Here is a 22,261-nt window from a genome sequence, read left to right on the forward strand (position 1 = left end):
GCTTCTTTACATCACGTTTTTATTTTCTTTATTTAGGTTTGATTACAAAAGTGATGACCTGTCAATGAAACTGTTATGAATAAATTCATAAAATTCAGAACTTTTACCATGATGAACTGATTTTTGGTCAATGAATGTATTTCTGACTGAAACACAATAGTCAATGGCTCCTTTCTTGAATATGTTGCATATTGGATTCATGTTCATGTGTATTTAAAGACAACTTTGGATAAAAAACAAACAACTGAATATGTCAAATCAATCAGAAATTTTACAACACCCTCTTGTAGTACTGGCACAACGCCACTGGGGGTCGCGACTCCCAACTTGAAGACCTCTAATCTAAGTCATAACACTTGGTTATCTGCAAATCCTTTTAAATCTGCGTTTTAAATTCATAAACCATTAAAGTTGCCAGCCAAACATTTGTGAGACTTGATGATTATCCTGAAAGTATTTGCAAGGAAAAGAAATGATAATACAGCATCCACTGAATCGTAGATTTGTTCAAAGTACTGTAAATACTGTAAATACTGGAGACTAACCTTTAAAAGATCAAAAAGAATCCAAAAAAGTGTTGCTAAACAAACGTACATGCAAGAAATATCTTAAGTAGGTTAATTACCTGAAATTGTTTTCATGAGTGCATTAATATATGTGTGCAAATTCAGTTTAAATGAAACAATTATTTAATGAGTCTGGTCCAATAAAATCACGTCATTTACCTTATACAGCATTTTTCTAAACATTTTAATCTTTATTGCACATTATAAGTTAATTTTCATGTTGACTGCCATTATGACTCATTTTATAGTGATTTTATGGCTGCAGTCATCAGGCAGCAGGTTAACGTGGTGCAGCACAGAGGCGGTAAGGTTTGGGACAATGAGTGAGTCCCAGTTTGAACTCCAGACTGGGCTTCTCTCCTGGAGGAGATGAAAATGTGAACCTCTGGAGGAGGGAGGTGAAGAAGAGGAACAGCTCCATCCTGGCCAGCTGCTCCCCGAGACACACACGTTTACCTGAGGATGCAGAATTATAACGTTTTTAATCAGATCTGATGTCACAGAGTTCATGATCGCCTTAAAATTTATGTAAAATGGCAAATTAATGCCAAGGTCAGCAATAATTGGAAGTGTGATGTGGTATTTCACTGAGACACTATATATCAAATCAATTTATATAGTTAGAGCCCACTTATAACAAGCTTCCTATTACATTTAGATATACAACACAACACTGTCAAGATGAGGTCAAAAAACTGATTCAAAGTCTCAAACAACAAGTTAAAAAATAGTATTTATACATAAACAGAGGTACAGCTCAATAAATTGGAATAGTGTGTAGCCCAGAAAAAGATTTTTGCGTTAAAAATATTTTTGTATTAGTCATTTAGATTTTCTGACAAACTGAATTTTGGGTTTTCATTAACAACAAACGGTTTTTATTAAATTAATGCTTAAAATACGTCACTGTCTGCAGCAGGTTTGATCTGAAATAAAATCAAGCATTAATTCAACATGTGGTGACTGCATGCTAAGTTTTTGAACATCTGGTTGAGGTTTTTGAAGGTCTCTGAGACAAAAATGTCTTATTTTATGAGCTGTCCATAAAATGACATCAAAGTTCAACATCCAACCTGCAGAGAAGGGAAGAAATGCTTCTCTCTTCCTGAATTTGCCGTCCTTTTCCAGAAAGTGCTGAGGATTGAAGGTGTACGGAGTTTCCCACATGGACTCATCGTGTAAAACTGAGTCCAGCATAGTGAGGATTATGGTGCCCTGAAAATCAGTGCAGTGTTAGTCAGATTGGACCGGATACATTATTTTACTGCTGATTTATGGAAAGTCATGTTATCACATTATAGGGGAAGCATCTAAACAAAATCATAATGCATGTGCAGGTTAGACCTTTGGGATGGAGTATTTATCCACTGTGGTGTCCTGGTTAGCTGACCGGGCCACATTTAACGGTATGATGTTCCCCATCCTCTGTATCTCGTGGATGACAGCGTTGGTGTAAGGCATGTTGTCTCTGTCAGTCATAGACGGCTGCCTGGACGGACCAATCACAGCGTCTATCTCAGCCTGGACCCGCTCTGCATACAGAGAAGAACAGAACAATCTGAGTCTATGTGCTGGACTGGTGAATATTATAACATACTGTATAATGTTATAATATAGTTGAGTGTAGCAATGGGAAAATGTTTGACAGACTTAGAGATGTATCACTCAAACCAACCTTGTATTTGTGGGTTCAAGATCATGAACAGCAGCCCCCAGTGTAAAGTGGTGGTGGTGGTTTCGGTTCCAGCACCAAACAGGTCCAGAGTGCAAAAACACAAATTGTCGATATCAAAACCAGAATCCTTGTCTTCTTTCTGATTGAGACACATGAGGCAGATGTTGTTTTCATGAGTCACGTGAGATGAGAAGAGCTTCAACACAGCAGGGAGGTCTCACCTCTCCCATCTCTATGAGGAAGGAGTCGATGTAGTCTCTGGGTGATGAAGGGTCCAGGTTCTCTTTGTGTTCCTTGATCCTTACTTTAATAAAGTCTAATATTTCGTGTGATATGGTGAAAATCCTCTGATGAGGTCCAGGCAGCCATTTCATCAGCCAGGGCAATACGTTGTAAATCTACAGACAAAAAACAAAGAAAAATCGGTTGTTTCATCATAGTGGTTCTGACACTACGATCTTCTAATTGCATATCCAAGAATGAAAGCTGTTTTTCACGTAAATATTTTATTATTGTTTTACCATAAAATTTTCTGCTGTTCTCACCTGCGCCCACACACTTCCTTGTAAGTACAGTGAATCGTCAAAGTGTTGAAGGATGATCTTGAACTGCTTGTCGTTGTACTCAAATCGACTCCCAAAGACCAAGCAGCAGATGATGTTGGCGACAGCGTTGTTGATCAGTCTATGGGCATTAAATGACTGACCTGAAATAAAAATAAGAAAACACCATGGTCATTGAACCAGCTGTTGAATGCAGCTGATGAATGAAAAACAGGAAATGCTAGAGCACCTGCCTACAGGTGCTCTAGCATTTCCTGGTACACGGCTACATTGACTGTAGACTTCAGGAACCCAGTGGACCAACACCAGCAGATGAAATGAAACCCCAAAACCATCATCGACTGTGGAGACTTTACACTGGACATCAAGCAATGTGGATTCTGGTCCTTTCCTCTCTACCTGCAGACATTCGGACCTTGATTTCCAAATGAAATGCAGAATTTTCCTTCATCTGAAAGTTTTATAGTTGCTTTATTCAATTTCTTCGTCACAGAAAAGTAAAATCTGTATTCACCACGCTGTTAGTCTTCTCAGCAAAATTGCCAAAGCCTTCTTGAACAACATCGATTCTCCCTGCAAAAATAGGAAATAGGTGCTTCCAGAAAGCTAAGGTAAGTCTAGGTGAACCCAAACACCTGCTGTTTCCTGTTTACCATGAGAATGCAGATCTAAAAAGCTGCAGAAACAACATAATTGGGAATTCTCTTTTGCTGCTACTTTTCTTTTCAAATACTTTTTTTGTGTGTTTCATGTGTCCCAGTTGCTATGCTTTCATAGTTTTTAACTTACGTACCATATTTGCAGTTGGTGAATGTATTTTCTGATGGCTGTAATACCAGTAGGGTCAGTTTAATAAACCCAATATAGTGAATTTTTCAGACATGGTTGTCCTGAAGACAAAATAAGATTTTCCTTTTGTTATTTTTTTTTTTACCTTGTAAATCAGCAAAAGCCTCAGTGAGATACCGACACTCCTGCTGGATGGATCGCTCCAGGGTTTTCTTTCCCAGACCAAAGTTTCTGAGTGTGTGAAGAGCAAATCTCCTCTGCTGCTTCCAATGGTTGCCGCTGGAAATTACAAGACCTTTTTGAAACCAACAAAAAAGAAAAGTTTTACGCTGACACTTGAATGAAATTAATACTGTAGTACAGAAGCCCTGAACAGCAAAGAGAAAATATATTTTCAAAGACCCATTTTCTAAGCCAAATTGTGTTTTCCCCTGAACTTTAAAAATCATGTAACAGTATATAAAAAAGGAAAAACGGTATATTTTAAACGAAAATATTGTCAAGCTTTGCTGTTTAGTTTTTACTTCTGGATTCTTTCCCCTTAAGAGAGCATAAAAAATTGTGAGGTGCAAAATTTGATCAATTGTGTTCTTCTATTAAGTATTTCTGATTATGCAACTTATATTCCTTTCAATTCTACAGAAAACAACTACAGAGTGGAAAGAAGTTTTAATTCCTTACTTTTTAGTCACATGAGTCCCATTTGCCTTTCAGGGCTTTGATAAATTAATGCAATTACTAAAACAGCCAAACATTCTTTGCGTGAAATGAGATTGATTGGAAATTTCAGCTTTGACACAAAACATAAAGAATGTCACCTTTATTCCCAACTAAGTCATCAAACAACGGGATTTTGGGACGATCGATGAAGTTTTCTCCTTGTTGGATCAGAGTTTCTCTCACCAGCTTGTAGCCATTAATGACGACAACCCTTCCACCAAACAAACGAAGACTGAAAATGTTCCCGTATTTTCCTGCAAACTGAACACAGAGCAGATATTTGAGTTCATTCACGATTCAGAAAATAAACATTTTAAAAACCTTTGAGAAAGAAATCCAAAGGACAACATCTCTGTATTTATGTATCTTCATTGAGGTCATAATTTTCTTTTCCATCTATTAAGAAAGCCTCACTTAAACTCTGACAATATTTATCCTGAGTATTGATGAATGTGGCCGTTGTGAATTATCTTTCCTGGATGCATCTCACAAAGGTTTTATCAGATTAAATTGTGGGGAAATAGAAAACCAGGTGAACACTTCTGACTTTGCTTTGCTTTGGTTTCCAAGCCTTTTCTCAGGCAAGCTGCTGCCAAATGAAGAAAGAGACAAGAGAGTGAGAATGTAGGAGGCTAAAATCAGCAGAAGCCTGAATTGTGACAATTATACAGTACGGTTGCAGCACAGTTATAAATATATTTATTTACATCACAACTGTTGATGTAAATCCACATCTAATATTTCTAAAAGGGTCAGTATCTTTTCACACACTAATCGTCATAAATAATGCACTTTGGAAATCACTAACATCAGACATTTATTAGGCTTTTGAACAGTTTGTCTCTATGCTATTACCACTACTGCAACAGTAATAATGAATTGTATCACCAAATGTTGTGTTTATGAAGGTGTACAATTTTTCATTACTGTGTTTTCTAAAAAAAAAAGTGAACTTTTTCAAGGTATATCTATAAGGAGAAGTGGTAAAGGCTCACAGGAAATATGATGAATGAACATTAAAAAGTATGTAGGCAAAAAGTCTAGGAAGTTAGAATGATGCACTTTACTCTACTAGAGAAAAATAAAAAGGTTAGAGTCCATTTCAGCCACCTTTATACTCTTCAGTCAACAATGTCCATGATAACATATTTTATCTGAACTTAATCTATGGTATCTTTTAATGTTTTTAAAAAGAAATATAATTTTGTTATTTGTTTCTTCATTTATTGTTTGAGTCACTGCTTTATATTTGGGAAACAACATTATTTAAAGACAGAATCTATACCTTATTGCTGTGTTGTTTTCTCCTACCTCTTTAAACTGCAGGTGAATTTTGGACGCCTTAATGCGAGGAAGGTCTCCAATAAAAGGAAAAGACCACGGGCCTGGTGGAAAGTTACTAGGCACTCTGTTCTTCACAACATCTGTCAGCAGCAGAAAAACACAGAAAAATATCAGAAAACTTCTGAGGTCTATCCACTCCAAGCCCAGGACGCTCAGGATCGTCTCCATGTCTTCTATGAACACCGAGGTGAAGCAAAGGAACCAAATGTTTTAGCAAACATAGCAGGAAGCAGATAAGACGCACTGTACTGGGTTAATGTTTCACTAGGAAACATTGCTGAGTTTCAAAATAAAACCACCCAGCTTGTATGTATACTGTATGTCTCATTCAATACAAATAATACACAGCTTCTTTACATCACGTTTTTATTTTATTTATTGAGGTTTGATTACAAAAGTGGTGACTTGTCAATGAAACTGTTATGAACAAATTAAGAAAACTCAGAACTTTTACCATGATGAACTGATTTTTGGTCAATGAATGTATTTCTGACTGAAACACAATAGTCAATGGCTCCTTTCTTGAATATGTTGCATATTGGATTCATGTTCATGTGTATTTAAAGACAACTTTGGATAAAAAACAAACAACTGAATATGTCAAATCAATCAGAAATTTTACAACACCCTCTTGTAGTACTGGCACAACGCCACTGGGGGTCGCGACTCCCAACTTGAAGACCTCTAATATAAGTCATAACACTTGGTTATCTGCAAATCCTTTTAAATCTGCATTTTGAATTCATAAACCATTAAAGTTGCCAGTCAAACATTTGTGAGACTTGATGATTATCCTGAAAGTATTTGCAAGGAAAAGAAATGATAATACAGCATCCACTGAATCGTAGATTTGTTCAAAGTACTGTAAATACTGGAGACTAACCTTTAAACGAGATGGACTTTGAGACAAAAGATAATAATGCAAAATCTTTAAAAAAAAAAAAAAAAGTGTTGTTAAACAGAAAGTAAATGCTAGAAATATCTTAAGTAGGTTGATTACCCGAAAGTGTTTTCATCAGTGTGGGCCAATAAAATCACGTCATTTTCCTTAAACAGCCATTTTCTAAACATTTTAATCTTTATTGCACCTTATAAGTTAATTTTCATGTTGACTGACTATTACATTTAGATATACAACACAGTCAAGATGAGGTCAAAAAATCTGATTCAAAGTCTCAAACAAGTTAAAAAATAGTATTTATACATAAACAGAGGAACAGCTCAATAAATTGGAATATTGTGTAGCCCAGAAAAATATTTTTGTGTTAAAAATATTTTTGTATTAGTCATTTAGATTTTCTGACAAACTGAATTTTGGGATTCCATTAACAACAAACAGTTTTAATTAAATGAATGCTTAAAATATGTCACCGAGGAACCAGATGTTTTATTATCAAACACAGCGGGAACCAGATAAGACAAACTGAACTGAGTCAAAGTTTCACAGGTGAAAACAGCTGAGTTTCAAAATAAAACCACTCAGTTTGGTTTAAGCTGTGTTGAACCAGGAACTACACTGAAAAAATGAGAATTGAGGGGTCTTTGAATTTGCACAAACAAAATAAGTTAATACTACACAAGTATTGTTGTACCTTTTCTAATTGTTGAGTGTTTTTTCTACCCTTTCACCCAGTGCTGTCTTAAAACACATAATGTAATACCACTTAAAAAAATGTCTTTGAATTAACGTAATTCAATCATGGAAAGGATAGCTTTCTTTCAGCATGAAGCATGTTTGTTGAGCTAACTTAATTTTAATGAGTTGGATCAACTTAATTAAGTAGTGTGACGGTACCACTGTAACATGAGGTGGTTTCAACTAAATTTGCATTCATCTTAATCAAGTAAAGTCAATTATTTGGTCCAAAACTCTGCAAATTAGTTCGGCTGGTTCTATTAAATTACATTGGGTCCAACTATAGTAAATGAGTTGAATCAACCTTAATAAATTAAGTTGAACTAACACATTTGCTTTAAATTGGAGTAACATAATTACATAGTGTTGAAATAAACAAAGTTATCAGGTGGAAATCCTTTCCATGATATTTTTAATGTTAATCCAATTAGTTATTTTTTTTAGTGTACGCTACATTATCACAAACTATTTATGGAGTAAAACTCTCTTTTTCAAACTGTATTTTAAACTACAGTGAAACCCAACTTAACAGTGAAGCAATAATTGTACATGAAACTTTTAAGGCTAAAATGATCACATCACTCAGAATATATACAATCACAATTGTGACAATGTATGACAAAGTACAATTGTCATACATTGTATACATTGTTATACATTGTATGACAATGCATGTCATACATGTGAATGTATGTCATTCATACAAATGTTGCAATTATGAAAAACGGATGCAAAATGTTCTCATCAGAAGATGCAACATTTACTTCAATTGTTGAGACTTGCGCAAGATTTCAAGATTATTTATTTTTGTACAACACAAAAGTGACACAACAACAGCAGATATATTGCTTGTTTCAGGTTATTTAGTAAGTTGTAGCTAAGATAAACCCAACAATGTTAAAGTCTTTTCTGAAAGTCTTTAAAAACAGATGATTTAAAAAATGTAAGTCACTCAAATGTCAGTGACTTTAAATGTCTTGATTGTGCGTCTACGTTACCAGCAAATATTTCATTCGACATATTTTTGATTTACGCCAAGATAGCAATATTTGAAGTCATTGCCATCTATTTTCATGGTTTAACGTGGCACGGCACAGAGGCGGTAAGGTTTGGGACTACGAGCTGCTGCCATCCTGCACTCCAGACTGGGCTTCTCTCCTGGAGGAGGTGAGAACCTAAACCTCTGGAGGAGGGAGGTGAAGAAGAGGAACAGCTCCATCCTGGCCAGCTGCTCCCCGAGACACACACGTTTACCTAAGGATGCACAGTTCGACACATAGTTACTAGTTATGCAACACAAAGTAATATTACGGTAGTTTCCTACTTTTCTATTTGATATTAAATTTAACAAAAAGTCAAAATTATTGAGATGCAATGAAAATAATGTCTTATAGAAAAATGTAAAATACTAAAACTGTTTCTAAACCTGTTTATTTACATAAGATATAGCTCCTGCAGGCCTATGCATCAATACTGTTTTTGTTCAATCTCAAAATAATAATTTTATTAGAAAAAATTATTATACTTTTAGTAATTTTTACATGTTTTTCCTCAGCATTTCACCTTTTTATTGTCATTTAAATTATTTTATACCCAATAAATAAGTTACTTTAACCAACAAATATTTGGGTTCCTTGATAGTTTGTGTGTTCAGTTTTAAATTTAAACCTAAATTAGATTAGATTTTTTTTGTTCCTTTATGTACTTTGTAGTAATAGATATATAAAATAAAAAATAAAAACGTTTTAAAAGCTCAATTCCATAAACTTAAAAACAGTTTTGCAGGCACATTTCGCTTTCTCTGAAGAATATTATTGATATAACCTGAATGAACATCAAAATTGATTACATTTCTACAAATAAATATATATGTAATAAACTTCTAATTCATTTTTTTTAAGTTACAAGAGCAACATTTAACATTTCATCAATAACCACTTTCACTATGTTACTTCTCTTCAAAATAAGAACAAGCAGTCACCAAAAGGCTCTGGCTGACTACAAGTGAATATGTGCCAACTCTGTTAAACTGTATCAAGCAGAATAAAACACTTTAAAAAATTAAATAAAAGACTTACCTGCAGAAAAAGGCATGAAGGCGTCTCTCTTCCTAAATTTACCGTCCTGGTCCAGGAAGTGCTCAGGGTTGAAAGAGTGTGGCGTCTCCCACATGGACTCATCATGGAGGACAGAGTGAAGTGGAGCTAATATCAAGGTGCCCTGAGGAAAAAAACACAGCAAATACACGGCTTTATACTCCTACTTTTTAGTCACACCTTAATGTTTCCAAAAACAGTTTTATATGTCTGCCAATACGTTTGTTTATGTCGCTGTGAAGAAACTGTGATCCACTCCGAATTGCAGAATTTATTTATTTTACACATCCAATCGTTTTTTTTTTTTAACAGTTTATGCTTTTTTAGATCATGCAATGCATTTTAATCAAACTTTTTTGTAATTGTCTCCATTTTATGTATTACAAAGCTATGTTACCATTTTTCCCAAATAGGTGATGTATAGAACAAAGCACACTACTGGCTAAATGTAATTCAAGGATGCTAATCAATGCTTCACATCTACAACTTTCACTCTGTTTTAGGTGGCATTCTTGTTTTTGTCATCCTTAAACCCCGAGTATCATTCTTTTAGCCCATCATGCATGGGCAAAAAGAGTGATATTTATGATATATAAAAGGATGAATTTTGTGGTTGAAAAACTGTTTCACCAAGTAATCAGATCAACCACAGCAGCTGCTTCTGCTTGTTAATCACTGCAGGAGGCTGACTGACAAGGAGGAGGATCTAATCAAAACAAATAAATAAATAACAATAGATCTACCATTCACAAAACCTTGGATCTATAACATTAATAATTTAGCAAAAAATAAATTAATCTAATTCTTAAAAGGCTCCAACAGTGTGCATAAAGTTTAAATTCCTGTGTGTCTGCCCCAAGTGGTCAAATGTGTGAATTGCAGTTTGTCAAGATAAACAGATGATCTTCAGATTTTTACATCACCTTTAAAAAAAACAATCAAAGATGGAAAATATTCAGTAAGAGGAGCCCTGATACAGCAGGAGTCTACAGTCATTGTGTTTGAAGAAGTCAGTACAGAGCAATCTGTAATGATCTATGACAGATAATTGTTCCTGGATGTTAAGATGCATTTATAAACTCATAATTAATGTTGTTTGCATATTTTGTACCTTTGGGATGGAGTATTTATCCAAGGTGGTGTCTTTGCTTGCTATTCGAGGCACATTTAACGGGACGATGTTCCCCATCCTCTGTATCTCGTGGATGACAGCGTTGGTGTAAGGCAGGTTGTCTCTGTCAGTCGTAGACGGCTGCCTGGACGGACCAATCACAGCGTCTATCTCAGCCTGGACCCGCTCTGCATGCAGAGAAAAACAACCTTTGAATCTATTGTTACACTGATACTCTGAAATGTAAATTTTATAAAGATTATACCCAACACCAGACTGATCTGTTAGTGAGTGGTGAATATGTAAAGTCATAGGAATACTTGCTTCCTCACACACCTTGTATGTCAGGATAGTAGATCATGTACAGCAGCCCCCAGTGCAAAGTGGTGGTGGTGGTTTCAGTTCCAGCACCGAACAGGTCAAAAATGCAAAAACACAGATTCTCCAAATCAAAACCGGAGTCTTTGTCTTCTTTCTGTAAGTAACATAAATAAATGAATCAGATGAGAGCATGTGCTTAATGAGACACAGCAGAGTCCTCACCTCTCCCATCTCTATCAGGAAGGAGTCGATGTAGTCTCGTGGAGATGACGGGTCGAGGTTTTCTCTGTGTTCCTTGATCTTGATTTTTATGAGTTCAACTATCTCCCTTGTTATGGAGAATAGCGTCTGATGAGGCCCCGGCAGCCGCTTCATCAGCCAGGGAATTACGTTGTAAAGCTAAAGACCATAGACATACACTTTTAGGTGTCAGAAACATTTTTATTTCAAGGTATGCCTTCATAAAAACAACACAAATCTACTCTACAAAATAAAAAATGTGTTATGGATTTAGTCCATATTTTGATTCAAGGATTTTTTTTCTTTTTTTTTTTTGAGAGTTCTCACCTGCACCACTATGTTTCCCTGTAAGCGCATAACTTCATTGAATTTCTGCAGTATCGCCTGCTGCTGCTGGTCTGTGTACTCAAATCTGTTCCCAAAGACCAAACAGCAGATAACATTGGACACAGCCTTGTTTACCAAAGTCTGGGAATTAAAAGGCTGACCTGTAAGATAGAGAAACGTTTCAGTAAGATTTCCACCGTTTTTAAACATCCTTTGTGAGTTTTTTCACTTTTTTTGTTATTCTATGTGTTTCATTTCTCTTTGTTATGTAATCTGGGGAAATACTGTGTCCCTCACTCTTATTATCATCTTGCTTTTCACAGATCTGCTTCCTCTTGTCATGCTGTTTGATCCTGCTTCTGTTCTTAGGATACAAGAGCCTCTCAGTGACTTAGAATATAATGGGAAAAGTTAATTGATTTAAATAATTCAAATCTGAGAGGGAAACTCGTATATAAATTCCTGGTAATATATTTCCAGCCTTTATATTAGGGATACACGATATACCTGCACTAACGTCAGTGTTGGTTGATGTTAGTAATTTATTAACAGATCGGTATTGGTCCGATAAATAAGACTGGCCTGATGTTAACAACTAGTATTTATTTCCATCTTGTTTGCTTCTGGAGGAGATCGATGGTGGTATTTGTTTGATTGACCATGTGACGGTGACAGTCATGCACCTCAAGATTGTGGGAAATTTAACTGAAGCAGAGAATCAGTGGTGGAGACAGCAGTGTGGTCCATTTTTTTAAAGGTATTGAAACGCTAATGAGATCAGTTATCAGCCATAACAACAATATTAATGTCAGATATCGATATTTGGCCCAAATTTCCATAGTTAGATATGAAAATTTAGATACTTTTCAGTAAGTATCTAACTTCTAATATTAACTTTTAAAAGTTAATATTTTTTAAGTAAAATACTTTCATTGGTCCTTTGTCATTTTTACATTTTCTAAGGAACTGAATGTTTTTCTTTTTTTTAATATGTCACTTTTGAAATAAAGTCACTGATATAAATCAACTATAAATTCTAATTAACATGCACCTACACATAAAACTTGGTTTAGATTTTCTTTTAAAAGTCCTTAAAGTTTCTATTCCACTTGTGTCCTCTTATTTCTTCACAGCTTTCAGGGTTGGTGTTCATAATATGTGTAAAATTAATAAAAAAAATAAGTCAAAGTGATATATATATATATATATATATATATATATATATATATATATATATATATATATATATATATATATATATACGGATATATTTGCCTTTATGAGCGGCGTAGCCCTCTGTGAGGTACTGGCACTCCTGCTGGATGGATCGCTCCAGCGTTTTCTTGCCCAGGCCAAAGTTTCTGAGTGTTTGAAGAGCAAATCTCCTGTGTGTCTTCCATGGATAACCACTGGAACCAACAAGACCTATTGAAAGCAAAAAACAATGTTACAGTAAAGGTATTTGGGAATTACTCCATTAAGCAACATCTATATGATTTGTTTCTTGTGTGAAATAGTTGTTATCAATACCAAAACTAAAAACTGCAGATTTGGACACAAAATCTTTACCTTTATTCCCAACTAACTCTTCAAACAGCGGGATGACGGGACGATCTACGAAGTCTTCTCCTTGAAGGATCAGAGCCTCCCTTATTTGCTTGTAGCCACTAACGATGACAGTCCGGGCACCAAAGAGGCGAACACTGAAAACGTTCCCATATTTTTCTGCCAACTGAGCACAAAGAATGGCCCCAATGACTCAACACAAAGGAAAAATGAATTGTCAAAACACTGAGGACACTTTCCTTTTGTGCTCAGTACCAGCAGTCCACCCAGTCAGACGGGGAGCAGTGTCCCTAAAAGCTTTAGTTCGGAGGTTTAGTGACTTCCTAAATCTATAAAGAACCTTTGAATGTCTTCCTACTTTGTTACAGTACAGCCCCAAGCTTGAATTTATTTTATTGCAGTTTTAAGTGATAAACCAACATTTCTGTTTGTGCATCTGTCAAACTGAGAAACACAGACCAAATGTTCAACCTCAAATCTAGAGATCTTGCACCAATTATTTTATGGTTATATGTTTTGGCTGAGATAGCTGATGAATGGATAGTGTGAACTTGGCTTTGAAATGGCCAAGTCAAAGTCCAGACCTACATTGGAAACACCTCAAAATGTTCAATTACAGAGGTCAAAAGGTTGTGCGTTAGCTATGTAGGAAATGGCATAAGCTGCTTTAAAGCTCCATTATGTAAGTTTTGTAGAAATATCTATTTTTCACATTTATATTGTGTCGAGACAGTACGTGTACGAGAAAAAATCTGAGCTTTTCTGCCTCCTCTCTATGGACCTGCTGTCTACTGAAATACACTGCTCCATCAGAAACAACACATCAGAAGAAGGAAGAGGGTCTTAGCACTGTCAATCACCCTCGTGTAAGCATCCCTCCGTCAGCATGGCCACCAATGACGACAGATATTGGTGGCCTGATAGGTTGGTTTTGCTCTGGTGCATTTCATCAGACAGCAAGAATACCACTGGGAAGAGATGGAGGAGCTAAATCTTTTCACGGATTATCTGTCTCATCTTACATTGTCACAACACAGTTACAGTGTTAGGAAATGTGTAAAAAATATTATTGTAAAAGTTACACACTGCAGCTTTAATTGCAGTGAAATGTGGCGCAACAAACTACGGACTCCTGGGGTGGGGCCTGAATAAAAATATGTTGAAGTAGGGCAACTCTTACTTGAGCAAAGTTTTTGGATACTTTGCCCACCTCTGATTATACTTTATTTTTCTGAGTCTAACTGCTTGTATTCACAGTATCTACATTATAAAACTATTTGACAATCAGACCAAGGTCCAAATTGTCGGTGAAATCCTGCGCTTCATTTGACTATAGTATAGTCACTATACCTTTACACTAGTTGCTTCCAAATCCGGATCATCGGGGTATTTTAGTTATTTTAATGTAAGAGCTGCAGTTTCATCTCCCACAGAGAAAACAAATCACTCTCAAAGAGATAAACCTGAAAATGTTTCAGAGTATTAAACTCAGATTATTTATTTATTTATTTATTTATTTATTTATTTTGCATTTTATTGAATACCTCAGAAAACTGCAGGTGCATCCGAGAGATGTCGATGAGATGAAGGTGTCCAACAAAAGGAAGAGACCAGGGTCCGGGTGGAAAGTTTCTCGGCACTCTGTTCTTCCAAACATCGCTCAGCAGCAGAAAAACAAACACAAATATGAGAAAGCTGCTGCTGTCGATCCAGTCCAAGCCCACAACACGCAGGAGGGACTTCATGACTTCTCCTTAAACTGCGTCTGATTAAAATGCCTTAAGTTTTAATACGCAGAAACGCAGGAAGAAAACACTGCGTGACGTCACAGAATCACATTGGTACGCTGTTGGCCTTCAAAGTAAAAGCAGTAAGCGCAGAACATTGAAAGAAAAAAAGAATTATTAGTCGTAAAATTCATGGGAGCCTAAAATCTCCCTCCTGGTGCCATCTTATATAATATAATATAATATAATATAATATAATATAATATAATATAATATAATATAATATAATATAATATAATATAATATAATATAATATAATATAATATAATATAATATAATATAATATAATAATTTATTGCCAGTAGTTGCAGCATCATGCTGTGGGAATACGTTTTGCAATATTCCCACTGCATGATGGGAAACTGGACGGAACTAACAGGAAAATCCTGAAGAAGAAAAAATCTAATTGTATTTTAACAATTTCGCAGGGAAATGAGATCCAGTGATCGTAACATGGTGAGCAATGTCAACTTTCAGTTGAATTATTGTGTCTAACTGCTGTGGGTATTTATGATGTAGATCAACTTCATTTAGAAACGCCAAACTCACTTTCATTTTGGGCCGTATCAAAATTATTTTTATTTGCTTATTATAGAAAAGATTTACAAAAGCTGAGAAAATGAAACATGAACAGAATTTGACGAGAACCAGGAGAAAAGAGAACGGGGGAGAACCTTAGCAGGACACGGAATGAACAAAGCACAGAACAAAAGAAAGAACTGAGAAAGCCAAAACAAAGCAATGAACTAACTGATTGTGGAAACCATGACTGAAACATTAAAAAATCAACAGCCAAAAGAAAGAAATAAACAAAACACCTCCACGAAAACCATGACAAAAGTACCCCAAAGTTTATGGTCGTAATCATATAATCCTGGTTGGCAACATGTGGAAAAGCTCAAGGGTTGTGAGCAGTTCTGCATCTGTTTTATTTACCTTTTATTGACTGATTCCTGTCCTGGCATTCAGCTTTACTTTTGCCCCACTGACTCGCACTTATCAGTGACATTTCTCCCAGTGGTAGATCAGCTTTATCTTATCTCCAAAACTTTTATATTACCCCTGAAGCTGAAAATATCCAGCTGCTTTCACAATAACTTTTCTCCAAAGCTTATCAGGAGATACGCTGATTTTAAAGACAGAGGTAAAACCAAAGCTTTTCATTTAAGACTAGATGTACTTTGTTGATCCCAGAATTGGAAGATTATTGAAGTCAAGTGATTATAGACATTTGTGAATACTGATAAAACATGAAAGTTATGATTTCATCACGTGATCATTTCAAAGCTGTTCCTTTGGCCTTTTGTGTCGTCTTTCATATCTTCTAGCTTAAATACGTTCTATGCTTCTTTTTAAGGAAGTGAACATTACATCAAAAACATTTCACTGTAAAAAAATATTAAATGGACATGAATCACAACCAACAGAACTTAACAGGTTATTGATCTGCTTCCCAACAACAGGTTCAAAATGTAAGCAAAATATTCCAGAGCAGGATGAAATGTGTTTTAGATTAAAATATAGCCATTTAAGTCAGACCGTTCATTTCTAGCATCAACAATTTGGACAACTTTATTTCTACACAATTTGATATCTTAATAGCTGTAATAGAAATAGGATTTAAGACACAGCTGCCACTGAGATCTTTGATTTCAGAGACAGTGTAATGGATCCAAGAGGTTCTGTTGGTTTAACGTTGTGCGACACAGAGGCGGTAAGGTTTGGGATAATGAGTGGCTCCCAGTTTGTACTCCAGACTGGGCTTCTCTCCTGGAGGAGGTGAGAACTTAAACCTCTGGAGGAGGGAGGTGAAGAAGAGGAACAGCTCCATCCTGGCCAGCTGCTCCCCGAGACACACACGTTTACCTGAGAATACACAACACAACACCATTGATACACAACTGTGATGTACTAAAGACAGTCAAGATTGCTCCAGTTTGGTTTAATGCTTTGTTTGCCTATAATGCTTATTTCTCTATTGTATATGATATGCCAGGTTGAATAAAATAACCATTTAAGCATGTTACTGGAGTTATTCACACGGCCACACTTTATTCTGGACTGATCAGTGTCAGCTCCTTACCTCCTGTACATAGCAAGAGCGCCATCAGTGGCAATTTGTTGGCTTTTATTTATCTTCAACTTAACAGAAAGCAAGCAAACACAGGAGCACAATCATAACAAAATTGTCCCAAAAACACCTTGGTTACGCTACAGGTTCATTAGTTTCTGTCTGCAACACCACAATCTCTTTTCTGGCACTTCATATTTAAACCAAGCAAAGAAAAATCTAGTTATCCTATAACTTTTCAGTAGTTATTAACTCAAAGAAAATTTGAGCTATTTTTATTGATCGCTGATGGAATGGTTCCATTTTTTTTTAATAAGGACACATACGTATCATGCAGTCAAGCTGATTATCGTTTTACGAAGACTCAAGTAGAAATAAAGTGAATTTTAACAGACTGAAACCGACCTGCAGAAAAAGGCATGAAGGCGTCTCTCTTCCTAAATTTACCGTCCTGGTCCAGGAAGTGCTGAGGGTTGAAGGAGTGTGGAGTCTCCCACATGGACTCATCATGGAGGACAGAGTGAAGCGTTGCCATGACCAAGGTTCCCTGGAGATTGAAAAAAGACAAGAGGCTCAGTAAGACATTTATTTCTGCTCAGTTTGTCGGTAGAATTTTATCTGTACAGGGAGCAAAACAAGATAAATAGTGAATAAAGATAAATAGTTTACACCCATTTATAATAAACCTGTAGGGGAATTATTAGATAGTAAGGTGAGTTTTCAATTCTTCTTGGGGGTTTTTTTATGGCAAAGAAACATTTAAAAAATAATTGTGAGTAAATTATGAATGAATAATTCTGTTTAAAGTAATCAGTTGTTTTTTTCTTTAGTTTATTTCTGTGTCCCTCAATGTGTGGGTTTGTCAGAAATAAAGGCTGTGCTGAGAAAATGTTAACCCACAATCACTGCTCCTAACTGAAATACTGTCCGCTGTAAATAATGTACCTTTGGAATAGAGTATTTATCCAGGGTGGTGTCTTTGGTTGTCATGCGGGCCACATTCAGTGGGACGATGTTTCCCTTCCTCTGTATCTCGTGGATGACGGCGTCAGTGTAGGGCATGTTCTCTCTGTCGGTCACCGCGGGTTGTCTGGATGGACCGATCACGGCGTCTATCTCAGCCTGGACACGCTCTGAAGACATTAAAACACAACTGACTCTGGAGTCTGAGCAATGGGGAAAATGAATGCCTTACTCTGTTTTTATATTTATATTTCAGTCTGCTGAGTGTTCCTCACACACCTTGTATGTCAGGATAGTAGATCATGTACAGCAGCCCCCAGTGCAAAGTGGTGGTGGTGGTTTCTGTCCCAGCAAAAAACAGGTCCAGAGTGCAGGCGCACAAATTTAAGATATCAAAACCAGAATCTTTGTCCTCTTTCTGCCAAAGATATGAGAGACAGGAGTGACAATGTGTCTACATACCTACTATATGCATTGTGCTGTTCAAGCTTTTTAATCTCCCTCTGATCTCTTAAGACTTAGCCAGACTTTCTAATGTTGTTTTTAAGAGAAACTCAAAAGTACTTTTGCAGACTTTAATGTCCCTGACTGTGATGGTTTATTCTTGCTACAAATGAGAAATATGGATGAAAAGGTTCCTGTAAATTCAAATGACCATGTTACCTTCAGTTGTTATAAAAAATTTTGTATGCAATGTCGTGCTCTGTGAGAGACCGCAACTCCGAGAGCGAGTTTTGTAGGAGCAAGAGTTTAGCTGCCACAGAAGATTCAACGTTTCCTCAAACATGCATGTAAGAATTAAAACAAAACTCCATATATGTTTTTGATGAGGGAATAACTTTATAACATAATATGAAGCTAAAAGGTCAACTTTACATAATATCTTCCATTTGAATATGTTTGCTGTTTATGTATAAAGTGTTGTCTGTGTGGCTTAGTGCAAGCAAAATGACATAAATAACAGACGAACATATTATGTATGGAAAAATGAACTATTCTGCCTTTCTTTAGGACAGAACTGAAGCAAAAATATAATGAAGACTGACATGAGACTATAGGCTATATGGTTATAAACACAAACGTCCAAAATAGTCAAATAATTATATGTAATTTATTACTGAATTCAACACTTACGTCTCCCATTTCTGTCAGGAAGGAGTCGATGTAGTCTCTCGGTGATGAGGGATCAAAGTCCTCTTTGTGTTCTTTGATACGGATTTCTACAAAGTCAACTATGTTCTGTAGAAGATCAAATATTCTCTTTTGGGGTCCAGGTAGCCACTTCATCACAAAGGGAATCACGTTGAATATCTGAGGATCAAAGAAGATAAAATCTCATCCTTGGTGAAAAACCTTTAGACAAATATTGTTTTGCTGAATATGCAGTAAAGTATATCTTCAGCTACATTTGGATCTTCTGTCGAACAAATTTTGATTTGGGGAGTTGAAACTATAACTACACTTTGTCTGCATTCTTAGTGTGCAATATGTGTGCAAAGAGACTTACCTGCACCCACAAACCTTCCTGTAAGCGCAAAATCTCATTTAAGTTCTCAAGGATAGTCTGGTAATGCTTGTCATTGTATTCGTATCGACTCCCGAAGACCAAACAGCAGATGATGTTGGACACGGCGTTGTTGATCAGCGCCTGGGCAGAGAAAGGCTTTCCTTTCAAATAAAAACAGATTGCAGACAAAACAGAGTCAAATAAAAAAAAGCATTAGGAACATGGGGGGAAAAAAAGATGTATAGCTTGTAATATTGAAATAACAGCCCAATTTGGGATACGAATAAATCTGAAATCTGAATAACAGTAGCAGATATACAAAAATAAAAGCAAACGCTATAGCAAGAGTAAAGGACAGCATATTATCTGAGAATTATTATTTTTTTGTACCTTGTTGATCAGCAAAAACTTCAGTGAGATACTGGCACTCCTGCTGGATGTATCGCTCCATGGTCTTCTTCCCCAGACCAAAGTTCCTCAGTGTATGAAGAGCAAACCTCCTCTGTACTTTCCATGGATTACCATTAGACATCACAATGCCTTTTTTATAAATAAGTAAAATAATAGAAACTTGCATTAGCATTCAGGTCAGTGGAATTACATCTTCACCAACTCAACATTTTGACAAATCTTTAGACAAAATGAATTACAAATTTAATAAACTACACCTTTGTTCTTGAAAATCTGAGAAAACAGTGGAATGGTGGGGCGATCCATGAAGTCCTCTCCTTTTTCAACAAGTGCCTCTTTCACGTGTTTGTACCCGTTAACGATCACAGCTTTTTCCCCAAACAGATGGAGACTGAAAATATTTCCATATTTTTCTGCAAACTGAACAACAAAAATGATGGCATGAGCATTGCTACTTTACTGAAAAAGACCCGGCAATTAGAGGTGCACCGACTGCAGTTTTCTGGCCGATCGCTGATCACCGATTTTTTAAAAACCTTAACGTGCCGATTCCAATTTTGGCTGATACCAATTAGATTTTTTCTGAAATGTTGCTCAATATAATAATAATAATAATAATAATTTTTACTTTATTCATCCCAGCAGGGAAATTATTTCGCAGTTACAGCACACGACAGGAGCTGTGTCTGCAGGCAGCCAGCTGAGCCGGCGCCATTTTTTGAAGGAGGACATGAGGCAGAGGTCGTCGGGACCGGGAGTCAAACCCGCAACGTCCGCGGGCCTTAGACGTCGCCAACTCAAAGGAGTTTTTGAGTTGGCAGCAGTGGGGTCACTACTGTTAATTGTAAACGTGCAGACATAACTTGGTGGGCCGGTCTGTCAGTTAAACCTTTCTCACCAAAGAACAAAAGAGGACAGTGGTTGAATCTTAGACCTTTGCAAAGCAAGATAAGATCGGTGGATAAGATCAGCTTCATATGTAAAAATCAGCCGATCACCGATCTCCCAAAATTAAGGAAATTGGCACCGATAAATCGGCTGGCCCATACATCAGTGCACCCCTAACAGCGATGCAGAAATCAAACATACGAAGAGCGGGAGACATCTGTTCTCCCACCAAAAGCACTCTCTCTGTTTGCCCAGTGACTATTACACAACTGAAATATTGACTTCACAGGACAACAAACCTGAACCTGAGGGATGCGAATACTAAAAAGTTCAGGCCAGGGCAACAACAAACTGTAGCTACAAGCCAGACCACTGAGGCAAACATGGGTGTTGTTTGTGAGCATAAAGTTCTCTCACAAAATTAGTTGTTTTAAAATTGTTCTTACATTTTATGTCCTCCTGTCAGTTCAAAACATCTCCTGACATCCACAGATAGTTTTATCAAAACAACCTAACACTCCTGTACAATAATTAACTGCAGCAGCCACAGTTTTTTTTTTTATTTATCTTTGTCTGAGCCACATGAATTATTGTATTTTGGTCCTTTATTTTGTGTTGATTATGCATTAGGTTAAAAAAGACATTTGGATCACATTACGTGCTGTTGTGGGAAATCTACTTAGCAAGTATGAATTACTATAAAGCGCATTACTTAGTGCTTTACAGTCTAATTAACTTCTAGAACTTACTTTCCTCTGTATCGTAAACTACCTATTCCTTTATTTCTACTACAATAAGTAGATTAACACAACTTTACATCATGAATTATAGTTAAATTTTTTTCTGTGATGTATGCAAGCCTATTTATGGTTCACACTAGACCTTATGTGGTTTATAAAAAACGCACTACAACCTGACCATCAAACTTATAATTTTTGGCCTGACGCGAAATTTGGGTCGAATTAAAGCATGCTCTGGCTATAAAATTAAACAATAAGCATCATAATAGTACTATATGTCTGTCTATGTAAGAACTCACACCTCTGTGAACTGCAGGTGAAGTCTAGCAGGTCTGATGTGATGAAGATTTCCGATAAAAGGAAGAGCCCGCGGTCCAGGAGGAAAGTTTTTCGGTTTTCGGTTCCTTAAAATATCGCTCAGCAGCAAAAACACGCAGGAAAATATTAAAATGCTCCGCGTGTCCAACCATTCCAAGCCGAAAAGACTGTTTAGCGCCTCCATTACTCCGACACCGTGCTGCGATAACACAGGTGCAGGTCTGTCAGATGAGCTGTGTAATGTTGAGCCCGAACCTACCTGGTTTTCAAAATAAAAGCATCACTCGCGGAGGCCTTAATCCTCAGCGGCCTTGTATTTATGTTGGGGGGGAAATCTGTAAATGTAGGGTGTAACGGTTCAAAACATGTCATAAACCTACCATACTGTTATCACAACAACAACAAAATTAATCTTATCCTAAGTTTTTTTTTTTTTTTTTTTATAATTAGTTGAAACTTCCATAACCAGACAGAAAAAAATCAACAGGAAAAAAACAGATAAAATTTCCATGTGCAAATATATTTGTTAAATACTTTTGCTCTGGAAAGAGAGAATTTTTTAACTTGAAAAAGGTAATTAATTAATTACTAAAACAATGGTCAGAGCAAACCAAACCCAGTA

General features: G+C 36.3%; 3 protein-coding genes across 3 annotated transcripts; all 3 read right to left on the reverse strand.

The window, feature by feature from the left end:
* Positions 1 to 2: 2 nt before the first annotated feature.
* On the reverse strand, positions 3 to 5,874 carry LOC102235118 (cytochrome P450 2J1-like). The gene is made up of 9 exons (XM_023339257.1): positions 5,625 to 5,874; positions 4,412 to 4,574; positions 3,739 to 3,888; positions 2,787 to 2,947; positions 2,463 to 2,639; positions 2,242 to 2,380; positions 1,911 to 2,098; positions 1,640 to 1,781; positions 3 to 1,022 (listed from the first exon to the last, which is right to left on the reverse strand). Exons 1-9 carry the CDS (start codon positions 5,823 to 5,825, stop codon positions 847 to 849), a joined length of 1,497 nt encoding a protein of 498 aa, XP_023195025.1. The 5' UTR covers positions 5,826 to 5,874; the 3' UTR covers positions 3 to 846.
* An 840-nt stretch (positions 5,875 to 6,714) lies between these two features.
* LOC102216555 (cytochrome P450 2J2-like) lies at positions 6,715 to 14,768 on the reverse strand. The gene is made up of 9 exons (XM_005795571.3): positions 14,499 to 14,768; positions 12,958 to 13,120; positions 12,664 to 12,813; positions 11,389 to 11,549; positions 11,044 to 11,220; positions 10,837 to 10,975; positions 10,501 to 10,688; positions 9,372 to 9,513; positions 6,715 to 8,547 (listed from the first exon to the last, which is right to left on the reverse strand). The coding sequence occupies exons 1-9, from the start codon at positions 14,697 to 14,699 to the stop codon at positions 8,372 to 8,374; spliced, it is 1,497 nt and encodes a 498-aa protein (XP_005795628.2). The 5' UTR covers positions 14,700 to 14,768; the 3' UTR covers positions 6,715 to 8,371.
* An 878-nt stretch (positions 14,769 to 15,646) lies between these two features.
* LOC102216815 (cytochrome P450 2J2-like) lies at positions 15,647 to 21,870 on the reverse strand. The gene is made up of 9 exons (XM_005795572.3): positions 21,623 to 21,870; positions 19,951 to 20,113; positions 19,673 to 19,822; positions 19,283 to 19,443; positions 18,910 to 19,086; positions 18,055 to 18,193; positions 17,758 to 17,945; positions 17,218 to 17,359; positions 15,647 to 16,607 (listed from the first exon to the last, which is right to left on the reverse strand). The coding sequence occupies exons 1-9, from the start codon at positions 21,821 to 21,823 to the stop codon at positions 16,432 to 16,434; spliced, it is 1,497 nt and encodes a 498-aa protein (XP_005795629.1). The 5' UTR covers positions 21,824 to 21,870; the 3' UTR covers positions 15,647 to 16,431.
* Positions 21,871 to 22,261: the final 391 nt, after the last annotated feature.

This window comes from Xiphophorus maculatus, chromosome 9 (assembly GCF_002775205.1).
Source record: "Xiphophorus maculatus strain JP 163 A chromosome 9, X_maculatus-5.0-male, whole genome shotgun sequence".
Taxonomy (NCBI): Eukaryota; Metazoa; Chordata; class Actinopteri; order Cyprinodontiformes; family Poeciliidae; genus Xiphophorus; species Xiphophorus maculatus.

Coding starts and splice junctions, on each gene's coding strand:
- LOC102235118 (XM_023339257.1), bottom strand. CDS start 5,825: ATGGAGACGATCCTGAGCGTCCTGGGCTTGGAGTGGATAGACCTCAGA. Junction 4,575..5,624: donor TTCACCTGCAGTTTAAAGAG/GTAGGAGAAAAC, acceptor CTCTGTGTTCAG/TTTGCAGGAAAATACGGGAA. Junction 2,948..3,738: donor GGCTTTTGCTGATTTACAAG/GTAAAAAAAAAA, acceptor TTTTTATTTCAG/GTCAGTCATTTAATGCCCAT.
- LOC102216555 (XM_005795571.3), bottom strand. CDS start 14,699: ATGAAGTCCCTCCTGCGTGTTGTGGGCTTGGACTGGATCGACAGCAGC. Junction 12,814..12,957: donor AGAGTTAGTTGGGAATAAAG/GTAAAGATTTTG, acceptor TGCTTTCAATAG/GTCTTGTTGGTTCCAGTGGT. Junction 9,514..10,500: donor ATAAATACTCCATCCCAAAG/GTACAAAATATG, acceptor TTTTTTCCTCAG/GGCACCTTGATATTAGCTCC.
- LOC102216815 (XM_005795572.3), bottom strand. CDS start 21,823: ATGGAGGCGCTAAACAGTCTTTTCGGCTTGGAATGGTTGGACACGCGG. Junction 19,444..19,672: donor AGTTTTTGCTGATCAACAAG/GTACAAAAAAAT, acceptor TTTATTTGAAAG/GAAAGCCTTTCTCTGCCCAG. Junction 18,194..18,909: donor TCCTGACAGAAATGGGAGAC/GTAAGTGTTGAA, acceptor TATCTTTGGCAG/AAAGAGGACAAAGATTCTGG.